Raw genomic sequence first — 21,652 nt, forward strand, 5'->3', positions numbered from 1 at the left:
TTCATAAGATTTTTCTGAATAAAGCTATCACCATAGATTTCCAAATGCAAGTATGTATATTTATAGAAAAATGTAACTGATAAACCAAATTTCAACAATTTGCCAAAGGTATTGTATTATTTTATTAGTATCTAATTTCACCAGGCATTGTAAAAATTCAGGCTAGGATAGAGGGAATAAATGAAAGTTTTTAAAAAAAAAACAAAATAAATGAAGGAAAAATTTTTTAAAAAGTAAAATTATAATTTTTCAGATTTTTAATTACATATACCATAGAAAATGGTTCAAATAATAGAAAACTAGAAATAAAGTAGGGACTTCATCTCAAAAAAATTTAATTCTTCTTTCAATAGAATGTTAAAAAACTCATTTGAAAATCAAATTTTATAAAAAGTAGAATGACCCCATAATAGAGTGTAACATAAGACTGCCATCATTTGGTGTTTGAAACCATTCTGGTCTATTGTTGATACATTTTGGGACCATTGTGATATCAGCCTTCAGGGAGGCCATAGCCAGTCCTGCCCCATTCTGGACAAAGGTGCTATTCTGTCTCTTAAAAATAACACATAATGCCATCTGCTCTGGGAAGCTCATTCTTCATTTTTCTGCCAAACTCTTTATTTCATGTTTTTGTATACACTCCATGAAAAAAAAAAATACATAGGAAGAAAATTTGGAGCTGTGTACTTAGGTTTACCAGATTTAGCAGATGTAAAACAGAGCACATCCAGTTAAATTTCAATTTCAGATTAAAAAATAAATTATTTTTTACCAACATATGTAACATTTGGGACATACATATTAACAAACTTTTGTTATTTAAATGTCAAATTTAATGAATGCCCCTCATTTATTAAGAAATATTACACTAGGCAATGACTCGGATGTGAAGAGAGACAACTGGCTGCCTATTTCTGAGGTGCAAACTTCTCCATTTGTAAGCCAAGCTCTCTAAGATCTATGTCCATCCTAACTTTCTCTACTGTAGATTTATAAATAAGACAAAGCCATTTATAATGTGGATATTCTTTATAATGAACAGAAATTACCTTTGTTTAGGGAATAATCTACCCCAATTATCCAAAAGGTTTGTAACATGAAAAAGACCAATCCAAATCTTCAAGAAGGAGGAAATGAATTGGGAGAGGGAGAGAGAGAGAGAGAGAGAGAGAGAGAGAGAGAGAGTGTGTGTGTGTGTGTGTGTGTGTGTGTGTGTGTTTGGGAAAGGTGGGGACATATTTTAAAAGCAGAATAAGGAAAAGCAAGAAAGGAAGACAACAGCCAAAGAACATGATGGAGTAGGTAGAGTGGTGAGAACGTAACTGTGGAGACAAAGTCAGGATGGGCTGCAGCCCTCTAAAGGTTGTACAGTGTGTGCACTGCACAAGGTACCTTCCCAGGGGGTCAAGGAGGGAGAATCCTTCTTCACCTCCACAACCATCTGCAAGTGCTGGCTTCATCCATCAAACAATTACAAGGAGAGTTTAGCACAGGAAGGATTTAAGCATTTTTTAAACATCCTGGGCTCTCACATCCTCCACAGCTCTCCCTAAGCTGTGTCCAGGTAGGTAATGTCACAGTTATGAAAGATTTACTTGCCTGGAGTATTGGTTTGTTCTACCCAACGTCTTTGTAAGTTTTTTGCCTTGTCCATCATTCCATAAATTTCCTCAGCCAGGTCTTGTATCTCTTTTAAAAAGTCCAGGTTGTTGACTTTCTTGGGGTCAGCTGCAGTTTGGAACCTAGATAAACTTTAAACACAATAAATACTGCAAGTGAAACTCTTTAACAAGAATAAGTTTCCTTGGCATTTTTAAGATTGTTGATACCCCTGAGAGCCCATTTTACCTGACACTCATCCAAAAGAGAAATCATTATTTTAAAAATCTTCTTGGAAGGCCGAGGTGGGTGGATCACGAGGTCAAGAGATCGAGACCATCCCGGTCAACATGGTGGAACCCTGTCTTTACTAAAAATACAAAAAATTAGCTGGGCATGGTGGCACGTGCCTGTCCCAGCTACTCAGGAGGCTGAGGCAGGAGAATTGCCTGAACCCAGGAGGCGGAGGTTGCTGTGAGCCGAGATCGCGCCATTCCACTCCAGCCTGAGTAACAAGGACGAAACTCCGTCTCAAAAAAAAAAAAAGTCTTCACATGTTTAAAATTAGAAAACTGTTTTCATTCTCTGTACTATCTGAAAGCTACATTTTGTGTTTATAAGCCCTTTTTTTTTTTCATTTATTTAACACATATACAGCATGCCCTGTGCACAGTGCTGAGAAAAAATACATCAGTGAACTGAACAGACATGATCTCTGCATGAGGAGGAGACAGAGATAATTATGGGGAATGTTTTAGTTTTTAATTCCATGCCTTTATTTTACAAATTAGAGAACACATTGAAAATGAATTAAGTTATCAACATATAAATCTACCATGAAAGAATAACAAAGCTTACATGACAAAGAGTTATAGTAAATCTCTTCCACAAATATTATAACTTAATTCTCACAACCTATCATTAAGTCAGAGCAGTTTCAGCATTTATTGATGAATGAAATCAATTCAACGACTTTTAAGTCAGCCAGTTAGAGATGAAGAAAGGTGGCCCAGACAATCAAAGTGAATTTGCTAAAAGCAAGCAGGCTGTTTGCAGCAAAGCAAGGTCTGAAGCCCAGAGAACTGAGCACTGGCTCAGATGACCTTCTGCTACAGGTGTTTGCTACACACACTCAACAGAAACCTCAACTGTTTTGTTTTGCTTTGCTTTAAAAACAAATGTAGAGAGAGGATCTTGCTATATTGCCCAGGCTGATCTTGAACTCCTGGCCTTAAGTGATCCTCCCACTTTGGCCTTACAAAGTATGGGATTACAGATATGAACCACCATGCCCAGCCAGAAATCTTGCCTTTTAAATGTGGCTTTCAACTTGAGTGGATCCGAATTTCAGAAGCAGAACAAGAAATTACTTCTCTACTGAGGCCTCATATTAAAGGCTAAAAATGACCTCTGAAACCTGTGAACCATGATTCAAACTCTCCTGCCTCAACCAAATGTGAGATTTGCCTGGGAAACAATAGAATTATCAGATTATAGAAACTGATGTAATTCAAGATGAATTTCCCCTGTAATAATGAGCAGGTTTTATGTTCTTTCTCTAGTTATTATCTCAAAAGTACCTCAATTTGTCCTTAAGACCAGATTAGGAACTATTATTAACATGAGAAATGTTTATAGTGGAACAATACATTAAAAATCCTTGATTAAATGTTAATTTGTGTGTGTGTCAGAGAAAGAGAGAGGGTAAATTCCAGAGCAGCAGGGAAATCTCAGTGTTGTAATAGGATTTGGGTAGAGAGCAGTTTCCTCCTTTCTGAGTCTGGGTCTTTATTTAGACTTTTATCAGGTAATACTTGCCCTGCCAGGCTAGGAAAACACTTGTAAAAGGAAGGTGGGTGGTAAAAGAGATTACAGTGGGGTGGACAAGAGAAGGCCACTGGGCAGAGATGACTGAAATTTCTCAATCCTCAGACTGGCACTGAGAATCACCCTTTCAAAGGTCCAGGAACTAGCACTGCACCTACAGACATCCCTGCAATTCTGCAAAGGACTCACTTGAGGGTGTCAGAAGTGGTTGGGACTTAGAAATCATTATTTGGGCCCGGCGTGGTGACTCACGCCTGTAATCCAAGCACTTTGGAGGCCAAGGCAGGCGGATCACCTGAGGTTGGGAGTTCAAGACGAGCCTGACCAACATGGTGAAACCCCGTCTTTTTTTTTTTTTTTTTTTTTTTTTTCACTGTTTCAGCAAATTTTTATTATAGTTTAAGTTCTGGGATACATATGCAGAAAGTGCAAGTTTGTTACATAGGTATAGATGTGCCATCATGGTTTGCTGCACCCATTAACCCATCATCTACATTAGGTATTTCTCCTAATGCTAGCCCTCCCCAATCCACCAACCCCCGCTATCCCTCCCCTAACCCCCAACCCCCAGCTGGCCCTGGTGTGTGATACTCCCCTCCCACTGTCCATGTGTTCTCATAGTTCAACTCCAACTTATGAGTGAGAACATATGGTGTTTGGTTTTCTGTTGTTGTGTTTTTTTTTTTTTTTTTTTTTTAAGAAATCATTATTTGGGTCCCTTCCTCAGTTTGAAGATGAGAAAACTGTCTCCGGCCACACCACCCTGAATGCACCTGATCTCGTCTGAAGATGAGAAAACTTAGACCCAATGAGAGCTCCCCTGGAGTCAAAATGTTTTTAAAGAAGTGTCACCCTTGGGAGATTATCTTTAAAATAAGATCAAAATATTACCCACCTACTAGGGTGGTGTCAGGATCAGCCAGCACCCAGCACTGTGTAAATAAGCACGAAGGGAAGCGGCAATAGTGAGACTAACAATGAGATATGCACATTTTCAGCATAAGGGCTACAAGAATAATTAAGAAATGTGAAGAAATAAGATTATTCTTTCTATTACAATTTTTGTTAATTTTTGCTGAGATAAACAGGGTAAGTGCTTGTTAAATGAGAATTCTCTCTAAGCAGATCTAAAGGCAGAAATAATTCTCCTAGGAAGGCTGTTATGGCTGACTCACATTACTGTTCCCCTTTATCTGTCCCAGAGAGGAAGGATATGAGGATAGTACTAGGTGGATTCCATAACTTTGCTCTTGTGAATAGTGCTACAATAAACACACAAGAGCCAGTATCTTTATAATATAATGATTTATGTTCCTTTGGATAGACAACCAGTAATGAAATTGTTGGATAGAGTGGTAGTTCTATTCTTAGTTCTTTGAGAAATCAAATGTTTAAAACAATACTAAAAGATATGAATTACTTAGGAATACATTTAACAAAATGTACATAGAACTGAGAGCTACAAAAACATTCCTGAGAGAAATTCAAAAACGCTTGAAATAAATGGAAAGCTATATCATGCTCATGGAGTGGATAATTCAATGTTTTTAAAATGTTAATTTCCTTCAAACTTATCTATATATAGAAGGTAACCCTTTAGGACAACTGCATATCCACATGCAAAAGAATTAAGTTGTATCCCTTCCTCACACCATACACAAAAGTCAACTCAAAATGGAAAATAGACTAAAATGTAAGAGCTAAATTGTAAAACTCTTAGAAGAAAACATAGTAGTAAATCTTTTTAGGTCAGGTTAAGCCTTTTAGATATGACACCAAAAACACAAAAAAAACAAAAGAAAAAATAGGTAAGCTGGACTTCACCAAAATTAAAAACTTCTACTTCAAGAAAACACAATCACAAAGTGGAAAGACAACCCAGAAAATAGGTAGGAAGTATGTGGAAATCATAAATCTGATAAGAACTTGTCTCTAAAATATATGAAGAACTCTTACAACTTTATAATAAAAAGACAAATAATCTAATTTGAAATGGGCAAATTATTTGATTAGGCATTTCTCCAAAGAAGATAGACAAATGTCCAAAAAACACAAAAATGATTGTCAACATCATAAATCATTAGGGAAACATAAATCAAAACTGCAATGAGATAACTCCTCGCACCCACCTAGATGGCTACAATCTAAAGAACAGAAATATAAGTATTGATGAGAATGTGGAGAAATTGAACCTTTATACCACTGATGATGGAAGGGCAAAATGGTAGAGCAACTTTGGAAAACAATCTGACAGTTTCTCAAAATGTTAGACATAGAGCTATCATATGACCTAGCATATATCCAAGAGAAACAAAAACATACATTTATTTTAAAACTGGTACATGAATATTCCAGCATTATTCATAATGGTCTAAAAGTAGAAGCCACTCAAATGTACTTCAACAGATGAAAAAATAAAGAAAATGTCCTATATCTATACAATGGAATATTAGTTGATCATCAATTTTAAAATGAATCATTGATATATGCTGCAACATAATGAACCTTAAAAACATTGTGCTAAGTGAAAGAAGGCAGTCACCAAACAAAGCCTATAATTTATACCAATTCTATATGTAGGAAATGTCTAGAATAGTAAAATCTATAAAGACAGAAAGTAGTTTAGTTGTATGCCCAAGATTAGGCATGGGGGAGATTGGGAGGAAATGAGGAGTGTAGGCTAATACATTTAGATTTTCTTGTTGGGTTGGTGAAATTTTTTTAAAGTTGACTGTGATGATGATTGCCCAGCACTGTGAATATGCTAATAATTAATTGAGTTGTGTACAGGTGTACCTTGTTTTATTATGCTTTGCTTTATTGTGTTTCACAGATACTGTGTTTTTCACAAATTGAAAGTTCATGGCAACCCTGCATTGAGCAAGTCTATAAATGCCATTTTTTCCAACAGCATGTGCTCACTTTGTTTCTCTGTGTCACATGTGGTAATCCGCACAAAACATTTTAAATCTTCATCATTATGATATCTGCTATAGTGTTCTGTAATCAGTGATCTTTGATATTACTATCACAATTGCTTGGGAATGCCACTATAAGATGGAGAACTCAATCAGTAAATTTTGTGTGTATTCTGACTTCTCCATTTACTGGCCATTCCCCCATATCTCTTCCTCTCCTTGGGCTTTTCTGTTCCCTGAGACACAATGATATTGAAATTAGGCTAATTAATAACCCGACAATGACCTCTAACTGTTTGAGTGAAAGGAAGAGTCACATGTCTATTACTTTAAATCCGAAGCTAGAATTATTATTATTATTATTATTGCTATTATTATTTGAGATGGAGTCTCACTCTTGTTGCACAGGCTGGAGTGCAGTGGCAAAATCTCGGCTCACTGTGACTTCCACCTCCCATGTTTATTAATGATTAATAACGATTAAGCCCTGTGAGGAAGGCATGTTGAAAGTTGAGATCAGCTGAAAGCTAGGCCTCTTTCACCAAGCAGTTAATAAATGCAATTCACTAACAGTTGATGAATTTGTGAATGCAAAGAAAAGGTTCTTAAAGAAAATTAAAACTGCCACTCCAGTGAAAACACAAATGATAAGAAAGTGATATGTAAAAAGTTTTAGAGGTCTGGATAGATCAAGTAAGCCACAATATTTCCTTAAGCCAAAGTCTAATCTAGAGAAATGTCCTAATTCTCCTAAGTTCTATGAAGGCTGAGAGAGGGGAGGAAGCTGCAGAAGAAAAGTCTGAAGCTAGCAGAGGTTGGTTCTTGAAGTTTCAGGAAAGAAGCTGTCTCCACGACATAAAAGTACAAGGTGAAGATATAAACATTGATATAGAGGCTGAAGCAAGTTCTCCAGAAGATCTAGCTAAAATAATTGGTGTAAGTGTCTACACTAAACAACAGCTTTTCAATACAGAAGAAACAGCCTTATATTGGAAGAAGATGCTATCTAGGACTTTTATTAACTAGAGAGAAGAAGTCAATGCCTGCCTTCAAGTTTCAAAGGACAGGCTGACTGTCTTGTTAGGGCTAATGCAGCTGGTGACCTTAAGTTGAAGCCAGTGTTCATTTCTCTTTCCAAAAATCCTAGGATTTTTAAGAATTCCACTAAATCAACTGCGTCTGTAAATGGAACACCAAACTTTAGATGACAGCACTTCTGTTTACAGCATAGTTTACTGAATATTTTAAACTCACTGTCAAAACCTACTGTTCAGAAAAAAATATTTTCAAAATATTGCTGCTCATTGACAATGAGACCAGTCATCCAAGAGCTCCAATGAAGATGTACAAGATTAATGTTTTCATGCCTGCTAACAAACATCCAGTCTGCAGCACATGGAGCAAGAAGTAACTTCAAATTTCAAATCTTATTATTTAATAAACACATTTCATAAAGCTATAGAGTCAGATAGTGATTCAAATTTATGGGTGATTTTGAAAGAGTTCAAGACTTCAGTGCAGAAAGTAACTGCAGATGTGATGGAGACAGCCAAAGAACAAAAATTAGAAGTGGAGCCTTCAGATGTGACAGAATTGTTGCAATCTCATAATAAAACTAATGAATGAGGAGTTGCTTTTTATGGATAAACAAGCAAAGTGGTTTCTTGAGACGGAATTGACTCCTGGTGAAGATGCTGTGAACATTATTGAAATGATAACAAAGGATTTTGAATATTATATAAAATTAGTTGATAACTCAGTGACAGAGTTTGCAAAGATTGGCTCTCATTTTGAAAGAAGTCCCACTATAAGGAAATGATAAAAAACAGCATCACATACTAGAGAGAAATATTTCATGAAAGAAACAGTTAATGATGCAGTAAACTTCATTTCTGTCTTACTTAGAGAAATAGCCACAGCCACTTCCACCTCCAGCAACCATCACCCTGATCAATCAGCAGTCATCAACAACAAGGTGAGATCTTCCACCAGCAAAAAGATTATGACTTACTGAAGATTCAGATGACCATGAACATTTTTTAGCAATAAATTATTTCTTAAATTAAGGTATGTATATTTTTTAGATAATGCTGTTGCACACTTAATAGCCTACAATATAGTGTAAATATAACTTTTATATGCAATGAAAAACTAAAAAATTCTTGTGACTCACTTTATTGCAATATTTGCTATATTCCGATGCTATGAAACTAAACCTACAGGATCTGAGAGTCCAAAAACAGTCCTTCATACTATTAAAAAATCAATTGATTTTAAACAAAGGTCCCAATGTATTTTAATGGAATAGAATAGGTTTTTCAACAAATGTTACTAGAACTGTATATACATATGTAAAAAGATAAATCTCAAAAGCTTTATCACACCATATAAAGAAATAAACTGAAAATAAGTTGTATCTGTAAACAAAAGCTAAAATCATAAAACATATAGAAGAAAATACAGGGAAAAATCTGAATGATCTTCTAAAATATTAGGCAAATATTTCTTTTTTAGAGAAAAATACAAAAAGTACAAATCAAAACAGAAAAAAGTGATAAATTATATTTTATCAAAATAAATAACCCCTGCTTTTCAAAAGACAGAGCAGAAATGAGGAAATAATATTTATGGTACATATGTAATATGTATACATATGATTAAAGACTTGTAACCAGTATATGTAAAAAAAATAAAAATAAAAATAAAAACTCTAAGAATTCAATAAAATGAAAAATAGAAAATCAATTGTATAAAATATTTGAACAGACACTTTCCTCAAAATATATTGAAATGGCCAATAAATACAAAAAAGATGCTTAACATCATTCCTGATCAAGAAAACATAAATTAAAACTACAATTGGAAAGCACAATACAACAGTATAATGGCTAAAATTAAAGAGACCAACATAATACCAAGTGTTAGCAAGGATGTGGAGCAACTGGAATTCCCATGTATTGATATTGGGAGTATAAAACTGCACAACACAATTGGGAGTATAAAACTGCACAACAGCCTGGACATATATTACATAGCTAAACATACACTAAACATTCATTCCAACAATTCTACTCCTAGGTATTAACCCCAAAAAAATTAAAATATTTGTCCACACAAATACTTATTTTTAAATGTTCATAACATTTAAAAAGGAAAGAGGTATTGAAGAGGATACAAAGGACAGTCTTGCTTTGCCTACACACTCCTCACTCAATCCCAGGCAGTGCAGCATGGAGAAAGATTCTGTGTGCTTGAGGGAGGGAGAGCACACTCAGTGTGAATTTTTATATTGAAACTTAGTGCTGCCCTGTCACAAAAGAATGCAACAAAGGGCGGAATTCTACTGGTGCCCACAGAGGGAACATTTAGACCAGCCCAGAGCCAGATGAGAATCCTGTACTTCAGCAAGAGATATCCAAGTCCTGGCTTGCCGCATTACAGGCTGATTAAAGTGGTTTGGGACTCCAAATAAATTTGAGTGGCAGTCAGACCACAAGGACTACAGTCCTTGGGTAAGCCCTGGTGCTGTGCTGGTCTTAAAGGCAAAGGACTTGCAGTGCCAATGCAATACCAACTGTAGTGGCCATTAGAGTGCCTACATCAACACTCCTCCAACTCCAGGCAGTGCAGCTTGGGGGAAAGACTCCTTCTACTTGAGGAATGGAGAAGAAATATTACAGAAGACATTTTCTTGCAAGCTGGATGCCAGTTTAACCACTGTAAAATAAAATACCAGGCAGATTTCTGAAGCTCCCAATTTCAGGCTTTTGTTCCCCAGTGGCATTTCTAGACCCATCTAGGCCAGATGGGAATCTGCTGCCCTGATGGGATGAACCCAGTCCAAGCAGGATCGGCCACATCCTGAGTAAGGTGACCTAGGACCTTGAATAAACATCAGCAACAGCCAGGAAGTAATGGCCAGGGGCCTTGGGTAAGCCCCAGTACTGTACTGGTCAGGAAGAACATAAGCTTCAGGTGACCCATCATGGTGCCAGCTGTGGTGGCCATGGGAGTGCCTGCATCACCCCTCCCCCAATTCCAGGCAGCCAAGTGTGGAAAGATACTCCTTTTGATTAGGGGAACAGAAGAAAGAGAGAAAGAGACTTCAACTGGTAACCCAAAGAATGCTCTCTTAACTTCCCTAAGTCCAACAAGGCTGATTATCTAGGAATCTCCAAGAGTTGCAGCATTCCTGGGCTTAGGAATGAAACAGCTAGTGCTGAAACAGCTGCAGTGACCACAGGCTGAGGCCATGACATTCATTCCCCTTTGAATTCTTGGAAAGCCCTCTCAAGAAGGATGGGTACAAACAGGCTCACCCTGCAAAGATTAGAATAAATGCCTAACTCTTCATTACTCAGGCATTAATGAACATCCACAAGCATCAAGAACATCCAGAAAGACATGACTTCAACAAAGAAACTAAATAAGTCATCAGTGACAAATCCTGGAGTGACAGAGATAGGTAACCTCTCAGACAGGGAAATGTAATATAAATATAATAATATAAATTGGGTGCACCCAACGCTGGACCATCCATGTATAAAAAGCAAATATTAACAGAGCTACAGAGAGAGATAGATCTCAATATAATAACAGCTGGAGATTTTGACACCCCATTTTCTGCATTGCATGGATCATTTAAACAGAAAATCAACAAAGAATCATTAGATTTTTTTCTACACTATAAACCAAATGAATCTAATAAACATTTACAGAACATCCCATCCAATAGCTGCAGAATCTGCATTCTTCTTTTTAGAACATGGAATACCCTCAAGGATATATCCTACATTAGGCCACAAAATAAGCCTAAAAAATTCAAGACAATTAAAATTATATTAAGTATATTTTCTGACCACAATGGAATAAAACTAGGTATCAATAAGACCAACTTTGTAAGTTATAAAAACATAAATATTGAATAATATGCTCCTAAATGACCACTGTGTCAATGAAGAAATTAAAAAGGATATTTCAAAATTGCTTAAAAAAATCAAAGTAGAAAAACAACATAACAAAACCTGTGGGATACAGCCAAAGTAGTATTAAGAGGTAACTTGATAGCAATAAATGCCTACATCACAAAAGTTAAAAAAAAAAAAAAAACTTCAAATAAATAACATAACTATGTGATACGGTTTGGCCATGTCCCCACCCAAAATCTCATCTTAAATTGTAATCAAAATTGTAATCCCCATGTGTTGGGGGAGGGACCTTATGGGAGGTCATTGGATCATGGGGGCAGTTCCCTCATACTATTCTCATGATAGTGAGTGAGTTCTCTGAGATCTGATGGTTTTATAAGTGGCTATGAGAAATAAATGTTTTGTTTTGTTTTGAGATGGAGTTTTGCTCTTGTTACCCAGGCTGGAGTGCAATGGTGCAATCTCAGCTCACTGCAACCTCCGCCTCCTGGGTTCAAGCAATTCTCCTGCCTCAGCCTCCCGAGTAGCTGGGACTACAGGCACGCGCCACCATGCCCAGCTAATTTTTGTATTTTTAGTAGAGACGGGGTTTCACCATGTTGACCAGGATGGTCTCAATCTCTTGACCTCGTAATCCACCCTCCTCAGCCTCCCAAAGTGCTGGGATTATAGGTGTGAGCCATCGCACCCGGCCAATATTTGTTTTTTATAAACCTCATCATTTATGTTATTTCATTGTAGCAGCCCAAATGAACTAAAACAACACAATTTATAAATATTGTACCCAATACACCAAAAATTATCTGGAAGCTTTTAATTTTCCTCTTGTAACTTACAGGTGAAAGATAAAGATCATATATGTCAACATTTGCTTTACATTTAAACATCTGAGATTGTTAAATATTAGGATATATAGATTAAATAAAACTCAGATCATTCATACCTGATAAATTCAAACTCTCATAATCAACTAGTCACTTCCTTCCCTTCCTAACTTCACCTGGGAGAAGTTTCCAGGGCATTCAGGATCCCCCAAGTGAAACCTTTTCACTCTGTCTCTTCCCACATGAGATATCTTCTTCTCCTTCTCTTCTTGAGTTTTAAGGCCAACTGATACCACAGATAACCACAGGAACAGCTCAACATTCAGAGACTCAGAGAAGGCAACTTACCCATCCTGTAGCCCATTTAGGGGGTTTATGACAAATAAAGAGTTACTGCCCAGTTTCTATTTGCTCTCTCCCGGGGAGAGACAGGCTTCTGGTCAACAAATAGCACAGTAGAAAAAACCCTGTAGGTAGCTAAAAAAAATACTTGTTCTGGGGGCATGTGGCACTAAAATGAAAAGTTGGCTAGACAAGTCTAAATGAAAAGTTGGCTAGACAAGTAATTTTGAAGTCAGAGTTTTAACCTACAGAAAACAAATTATCCCATGCAAATGGCATTTGCTAATCAGTCATTACTCTGTGACTCCTGCAAGTGACAGCAGAAAGAACTCCTGCTGGAAACTAACCATTAGCCAGAATTATGTGATGCTGAATTTAATAAAACTGATTTTTTTGTAACTTTAATTTCTGTACTTTTCATGATCTCTGACCTCTCCCAAATTATTGAGGCTTTACAAAAAGCAGATGCCTGTTCTATGTATCAGCTTTCTGAGATTTATGAAAAAGATCTTTGTGTTTCTCCTACCGAAAATGATGCTCCATCGACCCTTCATAGCTGAAGTTCCTGCACCTTGATCCAGTGTTACAAAGAAGGCTTTGAACAAAGGGAATAATGCCACGGCTGGGCAGATCTCGGGGCTGCAAATAACCTAGGTAAAGACACAAGGAAGAAAGGAGTTCATATACCTGCTACCACAGATGGAATCCCTGTTGAGTTAGAATTGTAATATATAACATCAGACTATATTATTAACCATGGTATTAATTTAAAGGACCTCTAAGGACTCAGACCAAAAAATAAAAATAAAAAATAAAATGAAAGACCTTTATATCTAACACCTTTCTTCCAGAGTCAGTACTCATGCTTCAAGGCAGAATGGCTCTGAGCAGCCATAGCTGCAGGATTCGGGAGCTTCCCCATTCACAGAATGAAATACCCCTGATTCACAGCCAAGCTTCCAGACGCGGCTCTCTGTAAACAAGCTGTGGGCAGGAAGAATAAGAAGGATGCTGCTTCTTATATCATATAAAAATTTAGGAGATTTTGCTTTTGTCAAAAAATTCAAGCTTAATGCAAACCGAATTCTTTTTTTTTTTTTTTTTTTTGAGACGGAGTTTCGCTCTTGTTACCCAGGCTGGAGTGCAATGGCGCGATCTCGGCTCACCGCAACCTCCGCATCCTGGGTTCAGGCAATTCTCCTGCCTCAGCCTCCTGAGTAGCTGGGATTACAGGCAAGCACCACCATGCCCAGCTAATTTTTTGTATTTTTAGTAGAGACGGGGTTTCACCATGTTGACCGGGATGGTCTTGATCTCTTGACCTCGTGATCCACCCGCCTCGGCCTCCCAAAATGCTGGGATTACAGGCGTGAGCCACTGCGCCCAGTCACAAATTAAATTCTTGATGTTTAAACATAGTTGTTAAATATCGTGTAATACAAAAAAAAAAAAATTATACACTGAATAGGCCTTTTCAGGACAAACGTCACTACAAAAAGCCACCTCTGTGAATAACATGCTGTTTAACATCCCCAACCATATCTTCCCTTCACACCACCAGGAGGGTGGGAGTAGTGGGGGTGCTGATGGCTACAGCAACTTGAAAGTTATGATTACCAGCCGGGCACAGTGGCTCATGCCTGTAATCCCAAAACTTTGGGAGGCCGAGGCAGGCAGATCATCTGAGATCAGGAGTTCAAGATCAGCCTGGCCAATGTGGTGAAACTCTGTCTCTACTAAAAAAAATACAAAAATTAGGTGGGCATTGTGGCGGGCACCTGTAATCCCAGCCACTCAGGAGGCTGAGGCAGGAGAATCACTTGAACCCAGGAGGCAGAGGTTGCAGTGAGCCAAGATGGTGACATTGCACTCCAGCCTGAGTGACAAAAGCAAAACTCAGTCTGAAAAAAAAAAAAAAAGGAAGGAAGGAAGGAGAGAAGGATGGAAGGAAGGAAGTTATGATTACCATCGTAATCTATTACAATGTAGCTCTTGAAACCCTGCTTGACAGCCTTACTCCTCACCTCTACTTTGGTCAGGGAGATGATCCAGGACTTAGAGACCCACTATGCCCAGCATTTAGCACAGTGCTTCGCACATAGAAGACATTCACTAAATGTTTGATGAATGAAAAATACGTGAATAGGCTTTTAGCTAAGGGGACAAATGGGGTTATTAGTAGACACATTGCTCAGTGCTCTAGAATAACAGACCGTTTAAGGATTTGGAGTTATATCCCAGCTAGCTATAAAAGGTGTATTTCTCTAGCATAATTTCTGTGTCCTGTTTTTCTCAGGAACACATCAGGAATGGAAGTCACCATGGTGAGGTGTTCCGTGAATGAGAATTTGAGGATGCCAGTTTGGAATACAGCGTGTCTCCAAGACTAAAGGTTTGGCTTGGTATCATTGGGCCATCCTGTAATACCAAGTAATCAGGTATGAACATCTTGGACATCTCATAGAATGCAATTAAAATATGTTTTACAGTGAGGATGCTGAGAATCACAGGTATGTCTTTCCCCAAATCACACACAAACCCAAGAATGACTCCAGGTCAAATGTTCATTCCACCGCACATCATCACCTCCCCAGGGAGCAGACCTGGAACAGAGATGCCTGTCCAGTGCCCCAGGATTGCCAGAGCCCATCTGAAACCTGGAGCACTTTCCCAGGTCTCTTCAGGATCCCTGACCACTTCTTGTTTTTCTCTTTTTCTGGTCCCTGAAAGTGGGAATACAAAGGCAGTGCTGCCCTGACAGCAGTTTTCACATTCCTGTGTAGCTGGAGGAAGCTGCAGTGCCCTGGACTTGTGAGTGTCCACCTGCATGTGCAACCTGCCCAAACCATAGGTGATCGCAAGCCTAACTTCACCAGCACAAACAGAATTGTACCGGGACAGACAGATAAATAAAGCTTCTCAAGCTTCCCTGTTTAATCTTTCAAGGTACTTAACAGGAAATTTTACTTTCCTATGCAAATAATCTTAACTTTGGAAGATTATTTCTTCTTAGTGAAAATACCCATATATGCAGTCTCGGCTTCATTCTAAAATTACAAGATCCACATAACCTTTTCTAAGGTCCTTCTCAGTTACAGCACAAGAAAGGGGGCAGCACTTCCTGTAACAAGAAAGGCACAGAACAGCTTCCACATGGTGGTGACTTCAGGGGTCAGCAACAGTGCCCAGACAGTGATAGAAGTGCATCTCCTTGGCATGACTCCCGTGTCCCATCTTTCCAGGAACACTTCAGGAATAATGGTGGCCCCATAGAGGGTGATCAATGTGTCAGAGATTGAGGACTTCAGACCTGGACACACTTTGTCTCCAAGATTAAAGACCTGGCACGTTAACATCAGACTATCCCAAAACAGTGGGAAACATAAGGCAGGGGGATGGGCATTTTTTGGCCATCTCCATGCCAGGCCCCATGCTGAGTGCATGTTCCTGACCGGCTTTCTCACAAGTCCTCACAGCAGCCCTGGGAGCCAGGAGAAATTTGCTGTCTTTATAGAGAAGAGACTCACAAAGGTTGCAGGCCATGCCTGTTTGCACAGAGCTGATGAGGGGCTTGATGGAGCGTCAACGTACAGTACTTGATCAATTTTGACTCCTGAGCCCCTTTGAGATTCTGAGAAAGTCTTCTCTTCTGTAGGAAAGCTTATGTGCATACCTCTAGGAAACACTTCCAGTGTTTCTTTGGGCCACATCTTTGTTGGACTACACTCCTGATACAAAGCAAGAGCTTGATAAACTTTTAAGGGATGGATGAAAACTCTGAGGATAAGGAACATCGTAAGCTGCTCTTTCCACAGGGCAGGACTGAGCTAGTATCACACTGGATGACAGACTTCATGCTCTCTATAATTTACAACTAAATCATTCACAATTTTGCATTAGCCACTATCATTCTGAGGCTTCTTATCAGTGCTGGATACCATGCTATTCTCTGGTTGCATGCAACATTTTTTGCCCTGTATTGCCTGTTTCTCCTGCACAGTATACCTGGTTTTCCATCACTTACTTTCCCTTCTCTCACTTCCCTTGCTCTTCAGACTGCTGCAGCCTGGCTCTCCTCATCCCATCCCTCCACTGAACTGCTGTGGAGAACTTGTCAGCCCTTATCTACCCATGCAGCAACAGCACCTGTCGCTCTGCCATATCTCCTTCCTTCAATGCTCCTCAGACAGATTCCAAATCTCTTTGTTTCCCTTTCAGCAGTCTGGTTGCTGCTTATTGTCTCCTCTGCTTGTCCCTCCAATGTGTTTTTCTTAAGGCCTATGTTCTAGAAGTTTCTCCTTCTCAGGTGTCCTCATCTATGTCATTCCAAACTCATAATCTGACTGATTAGGCAGCTCACCCCGACAATCAAAAGGTTCCCTCAAACTCAGGATGGTCACGCTGAGCACAGCTCCCCAAATCCCTGACAGGTCTTGTGCCCCTTCAGTTCATTGGGAGTACACTCTCCACTCTGCTGTTCTAGTCAGAGGCCTCCCTGTCCTCATGCATCCAGCCAGTTGTTTCTTTACATCTTACCTCCTTCATATCTGTTGAATCTGCCCTCTTCCTTCTGCTTCAGGGCACAATCATCTCTTGCCTGGTTACTCAAGAGCTCCACAAGTTGATCTTGCCTTTTCTAGAGCTGCTCTCCACCCACTCCAAATTCAACCTTTTCCAGTAACCAGAATGTGACCCCTAAATGCTCATTTTATTATGACCTTATCTGAAACAATGGCTCCTCCATGCTCTTTGAGAGTTCAGCATTCTCAACATCATACAAAGCCTTTTATTTATTTGACCCTGCTTACTCCTCCAGCACATCTCTGCCTTTTGGCTCCACTTTAGGCTTTTGTCCATGCTGTCTGCCCTGCCTCGACAATTTCTCCCCTGCATTCCCTTGTTCTGACAAAGCTGCACATTGCCTCAGAAGCCTTTCCTTAGAATGGACTGGCTACCCCTCCTGTGTGTTCACATGGCTCCCTGTATAAAACCCCACCATAGCAATTTTCCCACTGCATTGTAATAATCTGGCCCTACAGTGAGCTCTGTAAAGGCAGGAAAAAATGCCTTGTATACCATTTTACTCTCAGCAAAGCCTGAAACACAAAAGGCACTAATACATATTTATCAAATAAGTAAATAATAAAGTAGGACCACTGAGAAGCTTTTCAGCTTTTCCTAAATAATATTTTATTCACATGGTTTCACATTTTTTCATTCTGCAACACACAACAGAATCCCCAAACAACAAAGACAAACTGATAGAAATGGTCCTAATACGTGTAAAACTTAAATATAACTGACATACTATTTTGGTTAAATCCCAACACTTAATTCCTTATTTATGTAATGTTTACAGAGTCAATCACATTATAGATATTTTAAGTGGTATAGCCTGATAGAGACAAAGCACATCATTATTTCTCAAAGAGTAATATTGTTAAGGTTTCAAACCAGAGAAACAAAATGGTCCATCTGACCATTTTCCTGCAGCAGAGGAAGTTACCAGTAATAGTTTAACAGAGCATCATCCTCACAATTGTCAACATCATCACAGTAATCACTATCATCACCATCATCTCCATTACCATCATAATTGCCATCATTACTATCTTTTCCATTATCATCGCCATCATCACTATCATCTCCATCATCATCACCATTATTACCATTATCTTCATCATAATCATCGTCATCACTGTTATCATCTTCAGCATCATCATCACCATCATCACTACCATCATCTCCATCATTATCACCACTATCAATACGGTCATCTCCATCATCATCACCATAGTTACTATCATCTCCATTATCATCACCAACCATCATCACTATCTTCATCATCATCTCCATCATCACCATCATCACTATCATCTTCATCATCATCTCTATCATCACTGTCATCTTCATCATCTCCATCATCACCATCCATCATCACTATCATCTTCATCATCTCCATTATCATCATCACCATCATCACTCTAACCTCCATCGTCATCACCACCATCGTTATTAAAATTTCCATTATCATCACCATCATCACTATCATCATCTCCATCATCATCATCACCATTATTATCTCCATCATAATGACTCTCATCACTATCATTTCATAGACATCACCTTCATCATCTCCATCATTATTATCACCATTGTCTCTATTTTCTCCATCATTATCTCCATAATCATTACTATTACTATCCTCTCTATTATCATTACCATCATCACTATCATCTCCCTCATCATCACTATGATCACTATCATCTCCATCATCACCATCATCACTATCATCTTCATCATCTCCATCATCACCATCATCATCATCATCTCCATTATCATCATCACCATCATCACTCTCATCTCCATCATCAGCACCACATCATTATTAAAATTTCCATCATTGGGCCGGGCACGGTGGCTCACGCCTGTAATCCCAGCACTTTGGGAGGCCGAGGAGGGTGGATCACAAGGTCAGGAGATCGAGACCATCCTGGTCAACATGGTGAAACCCCGTCTCTACCAAAAACACAAAAAATTAGCTGGGCATGGTGGCGCGTGCCTGTAATCCCAGCTACTCAGGAGGCTGAGGCAGGAGAATTGCCTGAACCCGGGAGGCGGAGGTTGCAGTGAGCCGAGATTGCGCCATTGCACTCCAGCCTGGGTAACAAGAGCGAAACTCCGTCTCAAATAAAATAAAATAAAATAAAATAAAATAAATAATAATAATAAAATTTCCATCATCACCATCATCACTATCATCATCTCCATCATCATCATCACCATTATTATATCCATCATAATGACTCTCATCACTATCATTTCATAGTCATCACCTTCATCATCTCTATCATTATCACCATAGTCACTATTTCCCCATCATCATCTCCATAATCACTACCATTACTATCCTCTCTATTATCATCACCATCATCACTATCATCTCCATCATCATCACTATCATCACTATCATCTTCATCACCTTCATTGCTATCATCTCTATCACTGCCATCACCATTATATTTCTATCACCATTATAACTATCATCACCATCATCATCACCATATCTCTATCATCACCATCTTCACCACCATCATATCATCATCATTATTTTCTCACCACCATCATCACCACCATCATCGTTACTATCAGTATCATGTTGATAAACTATGAAATGCATCTCCTACTTTTACTTCTTCTTCTACTCTTTCTATATTTATAATGGCTATATACTTATGCCCAAATTATGTCTGTTTTAATTGGAAGAATAAATCTCTCTGCTAGATTGAGTGAACCTGTGTGAATATCATTCTTAAGAGACAAAACCTAAATCTTGGCTTATTGGTATATACTCCAGATATGTTGTTATCGTCATAATGAAACCCTGTCTATTCATTCCACTGAGCATTCTAAGTTTATTTAAAAAAAGAGAGAAAGAGTGCTACGAGTTTTTTCTCTGAAGGTTAATTAAAAAGGATATTTAAAAGTGAAACTTACAAATGTCTCTGTGTCTGGGAGGTTCTTGAAAACGAAGTACTGTCAGAATTATAAACAGGATACAAGGCCAGAAGAATTCAGCAAGGAAAAGAACCTAGAAAATTTTTTCAAAAAAAAAAAAAAACCACTTGAATAAATTGTAAAGTATTACAATATTTTCATCTCTTCAAGGAGGTCATCATAATCCCTGCTATATGTCTCAGAACAATCATTTGGGACAGGAGCCCACAGAGACGGCCTAGTTTATTAATCATTGCATCCCGACCTGTGACTGTGTCACCTCCTTGTTCTTTTCCCACCAGACCTAGCTTTTACTTCTTTCCTTTTTCTGCATATTTTTATTTATTGTAGAACTTATGACATTAGAGAAATTAAAGAAATAAATAACTTCCCCCATATTTCCCACACTTCAATATAACAATTATGTTTATTTTTCTAATTTCTTTAATATTTCTGACGTTTTTACTGAAACATATTTTGCTGGCTTTGGTGGTAGCCCCCACTTCTCATTTACCTTCACTTTATGCATATTTTTCAATATTGCCACAAGAGGTTCATAACTATCAGCTTACTTGCTGTATAACATTCTTACCAAATGAATATCCCATAACTCACACATTCTTCTATTAAGGAACATTTTGTGTATAAATAATTTTTTATTTGAATTATTTTCTTAAGATTAGAACAAACTCCAAAACTAAGATTACTAGAGTAAAATCTCTTGACACAGACTACATAAGAACTACCCAAAAAGATTGCAATAATTTTTAAAACCTTAAATTTTCAAAGTTAAAAGGAACTGCCATTGATACATGGAATTCAATCATTCGAGAAGAAAAAAAAAATACCACCTATAAGGTATAGCCCCCCAAATTAATAGAAAAGCCTCAATTATCATAAAATTAATTTTACTGCCATCATTATTCACTTGTTTTATGGTGGATAATCTTGTATTGAATTCAGGCAACATCATTTTATAAATACAAAAGTTAATAGCCAGACAACAAATAGGCAAGTCATTGAATAAATGCACAAACAAAAACCTAAAATTCTGAAAGTTAACACTGCTTCATCAAACACCAAAGAGGATGTCTTACTGTTTCAGATTCCCAGTTATAATGCTTTGAACTAAAATGAACTTCTGGTCACTTTGATTCCTTTATTCTTTAAACTGCCATGGTCATATCCCATTGCAGTAACCCTTCTCTGTAAGCAGATCTAAATGTCACCAGATGAGTTGCCTAAAGCCATCAAGGCAAAATACAGGCAGAAAAGAGTTTTTCTGTACCTGGTATAATTAAGGAAGAAAAGAAATCAACCTCTTTAGCCAGGCATGGTGGCTCACACCTGTAATCCCAACACTTTGGGAGGCCAAGGTGGGTGGATCACGTGGGGTCAGGAGTTTGGGAACAGCCTGGCCAACATGGTGAAACCTCATCTCTACCAAAAATACAAAGAAATTAGCAAGGCATCGTGACACACGCCTGTAATACCAGCTACTCAGGAAGCTGAGACAGGAGAATCACTTGAACCCGGGAGGTGGAAGTTGCAGTGACCCAAGATCACACCACACTGCACCCCAGCCTGGCAACAGAGAAAGATGTCATCTCAAAAAGAAATTTTTTTAATTAAAAATAAATCAATCTCTTTGAAATAGTCCACGAGGAAGTATTTCTTGTGTCAAAAAGTGCATCATGATAAAAAGTTCTATGAC

At 38.2% G+C, this 21,652-nt stretch overlaps 1 protein-coding gene across 2 annotated transcripts in view; it reads right to left on the reverse strand.

Annotated features, from left to right (window-relative positions):
* ABCA13 (ATP binding cassette subfamily A member 13) overlaps positions 1 to 21,652 on the reverse strand; it is a 437,440-nt gene that overhangs the window by 393,908 nt on the left and 21,880 nt on the right. For both annotated transcript variants that reach the window (XM_064366685.1, XM_064366686.1), the window contains exons 2-4: positions 19,939 to 20,032; positions 12,968 to 13,091; positions 1,603 to 1,754 (exon numbers count right to left, since the gene is read on the reverse strand). In XM_064366685.1, the coding sequence (XP_064222755.1) occupies positions 1,603 to 1,754; positions 12,968 to 13,091; positions 19,939 to 20,032 (370 nt within the window). The remainder of the gene's footprint in view (positions 1 to 1,602; positions 1,755 to 12,967; positions 13,092 to 19,938; positions 20,033 to 21,652) is intronic.

Source organism: Aotus nancymaae, unplaced genomic scaffold (assembly GCF_030222135.1).
Source record: "Aotus nancymaae isolate 86718 unplaced genomic scaffold, 86718_ANA_hifiasm-v0.15.2.pri h1tg000065l, whole genome shotgun sequence".
Taxonomy (NCBI): Eukaryota; Metazoa; Chordata; class Mammalia; order Primates; family Aotidae; genus Aotus; species Aotus nancymaae.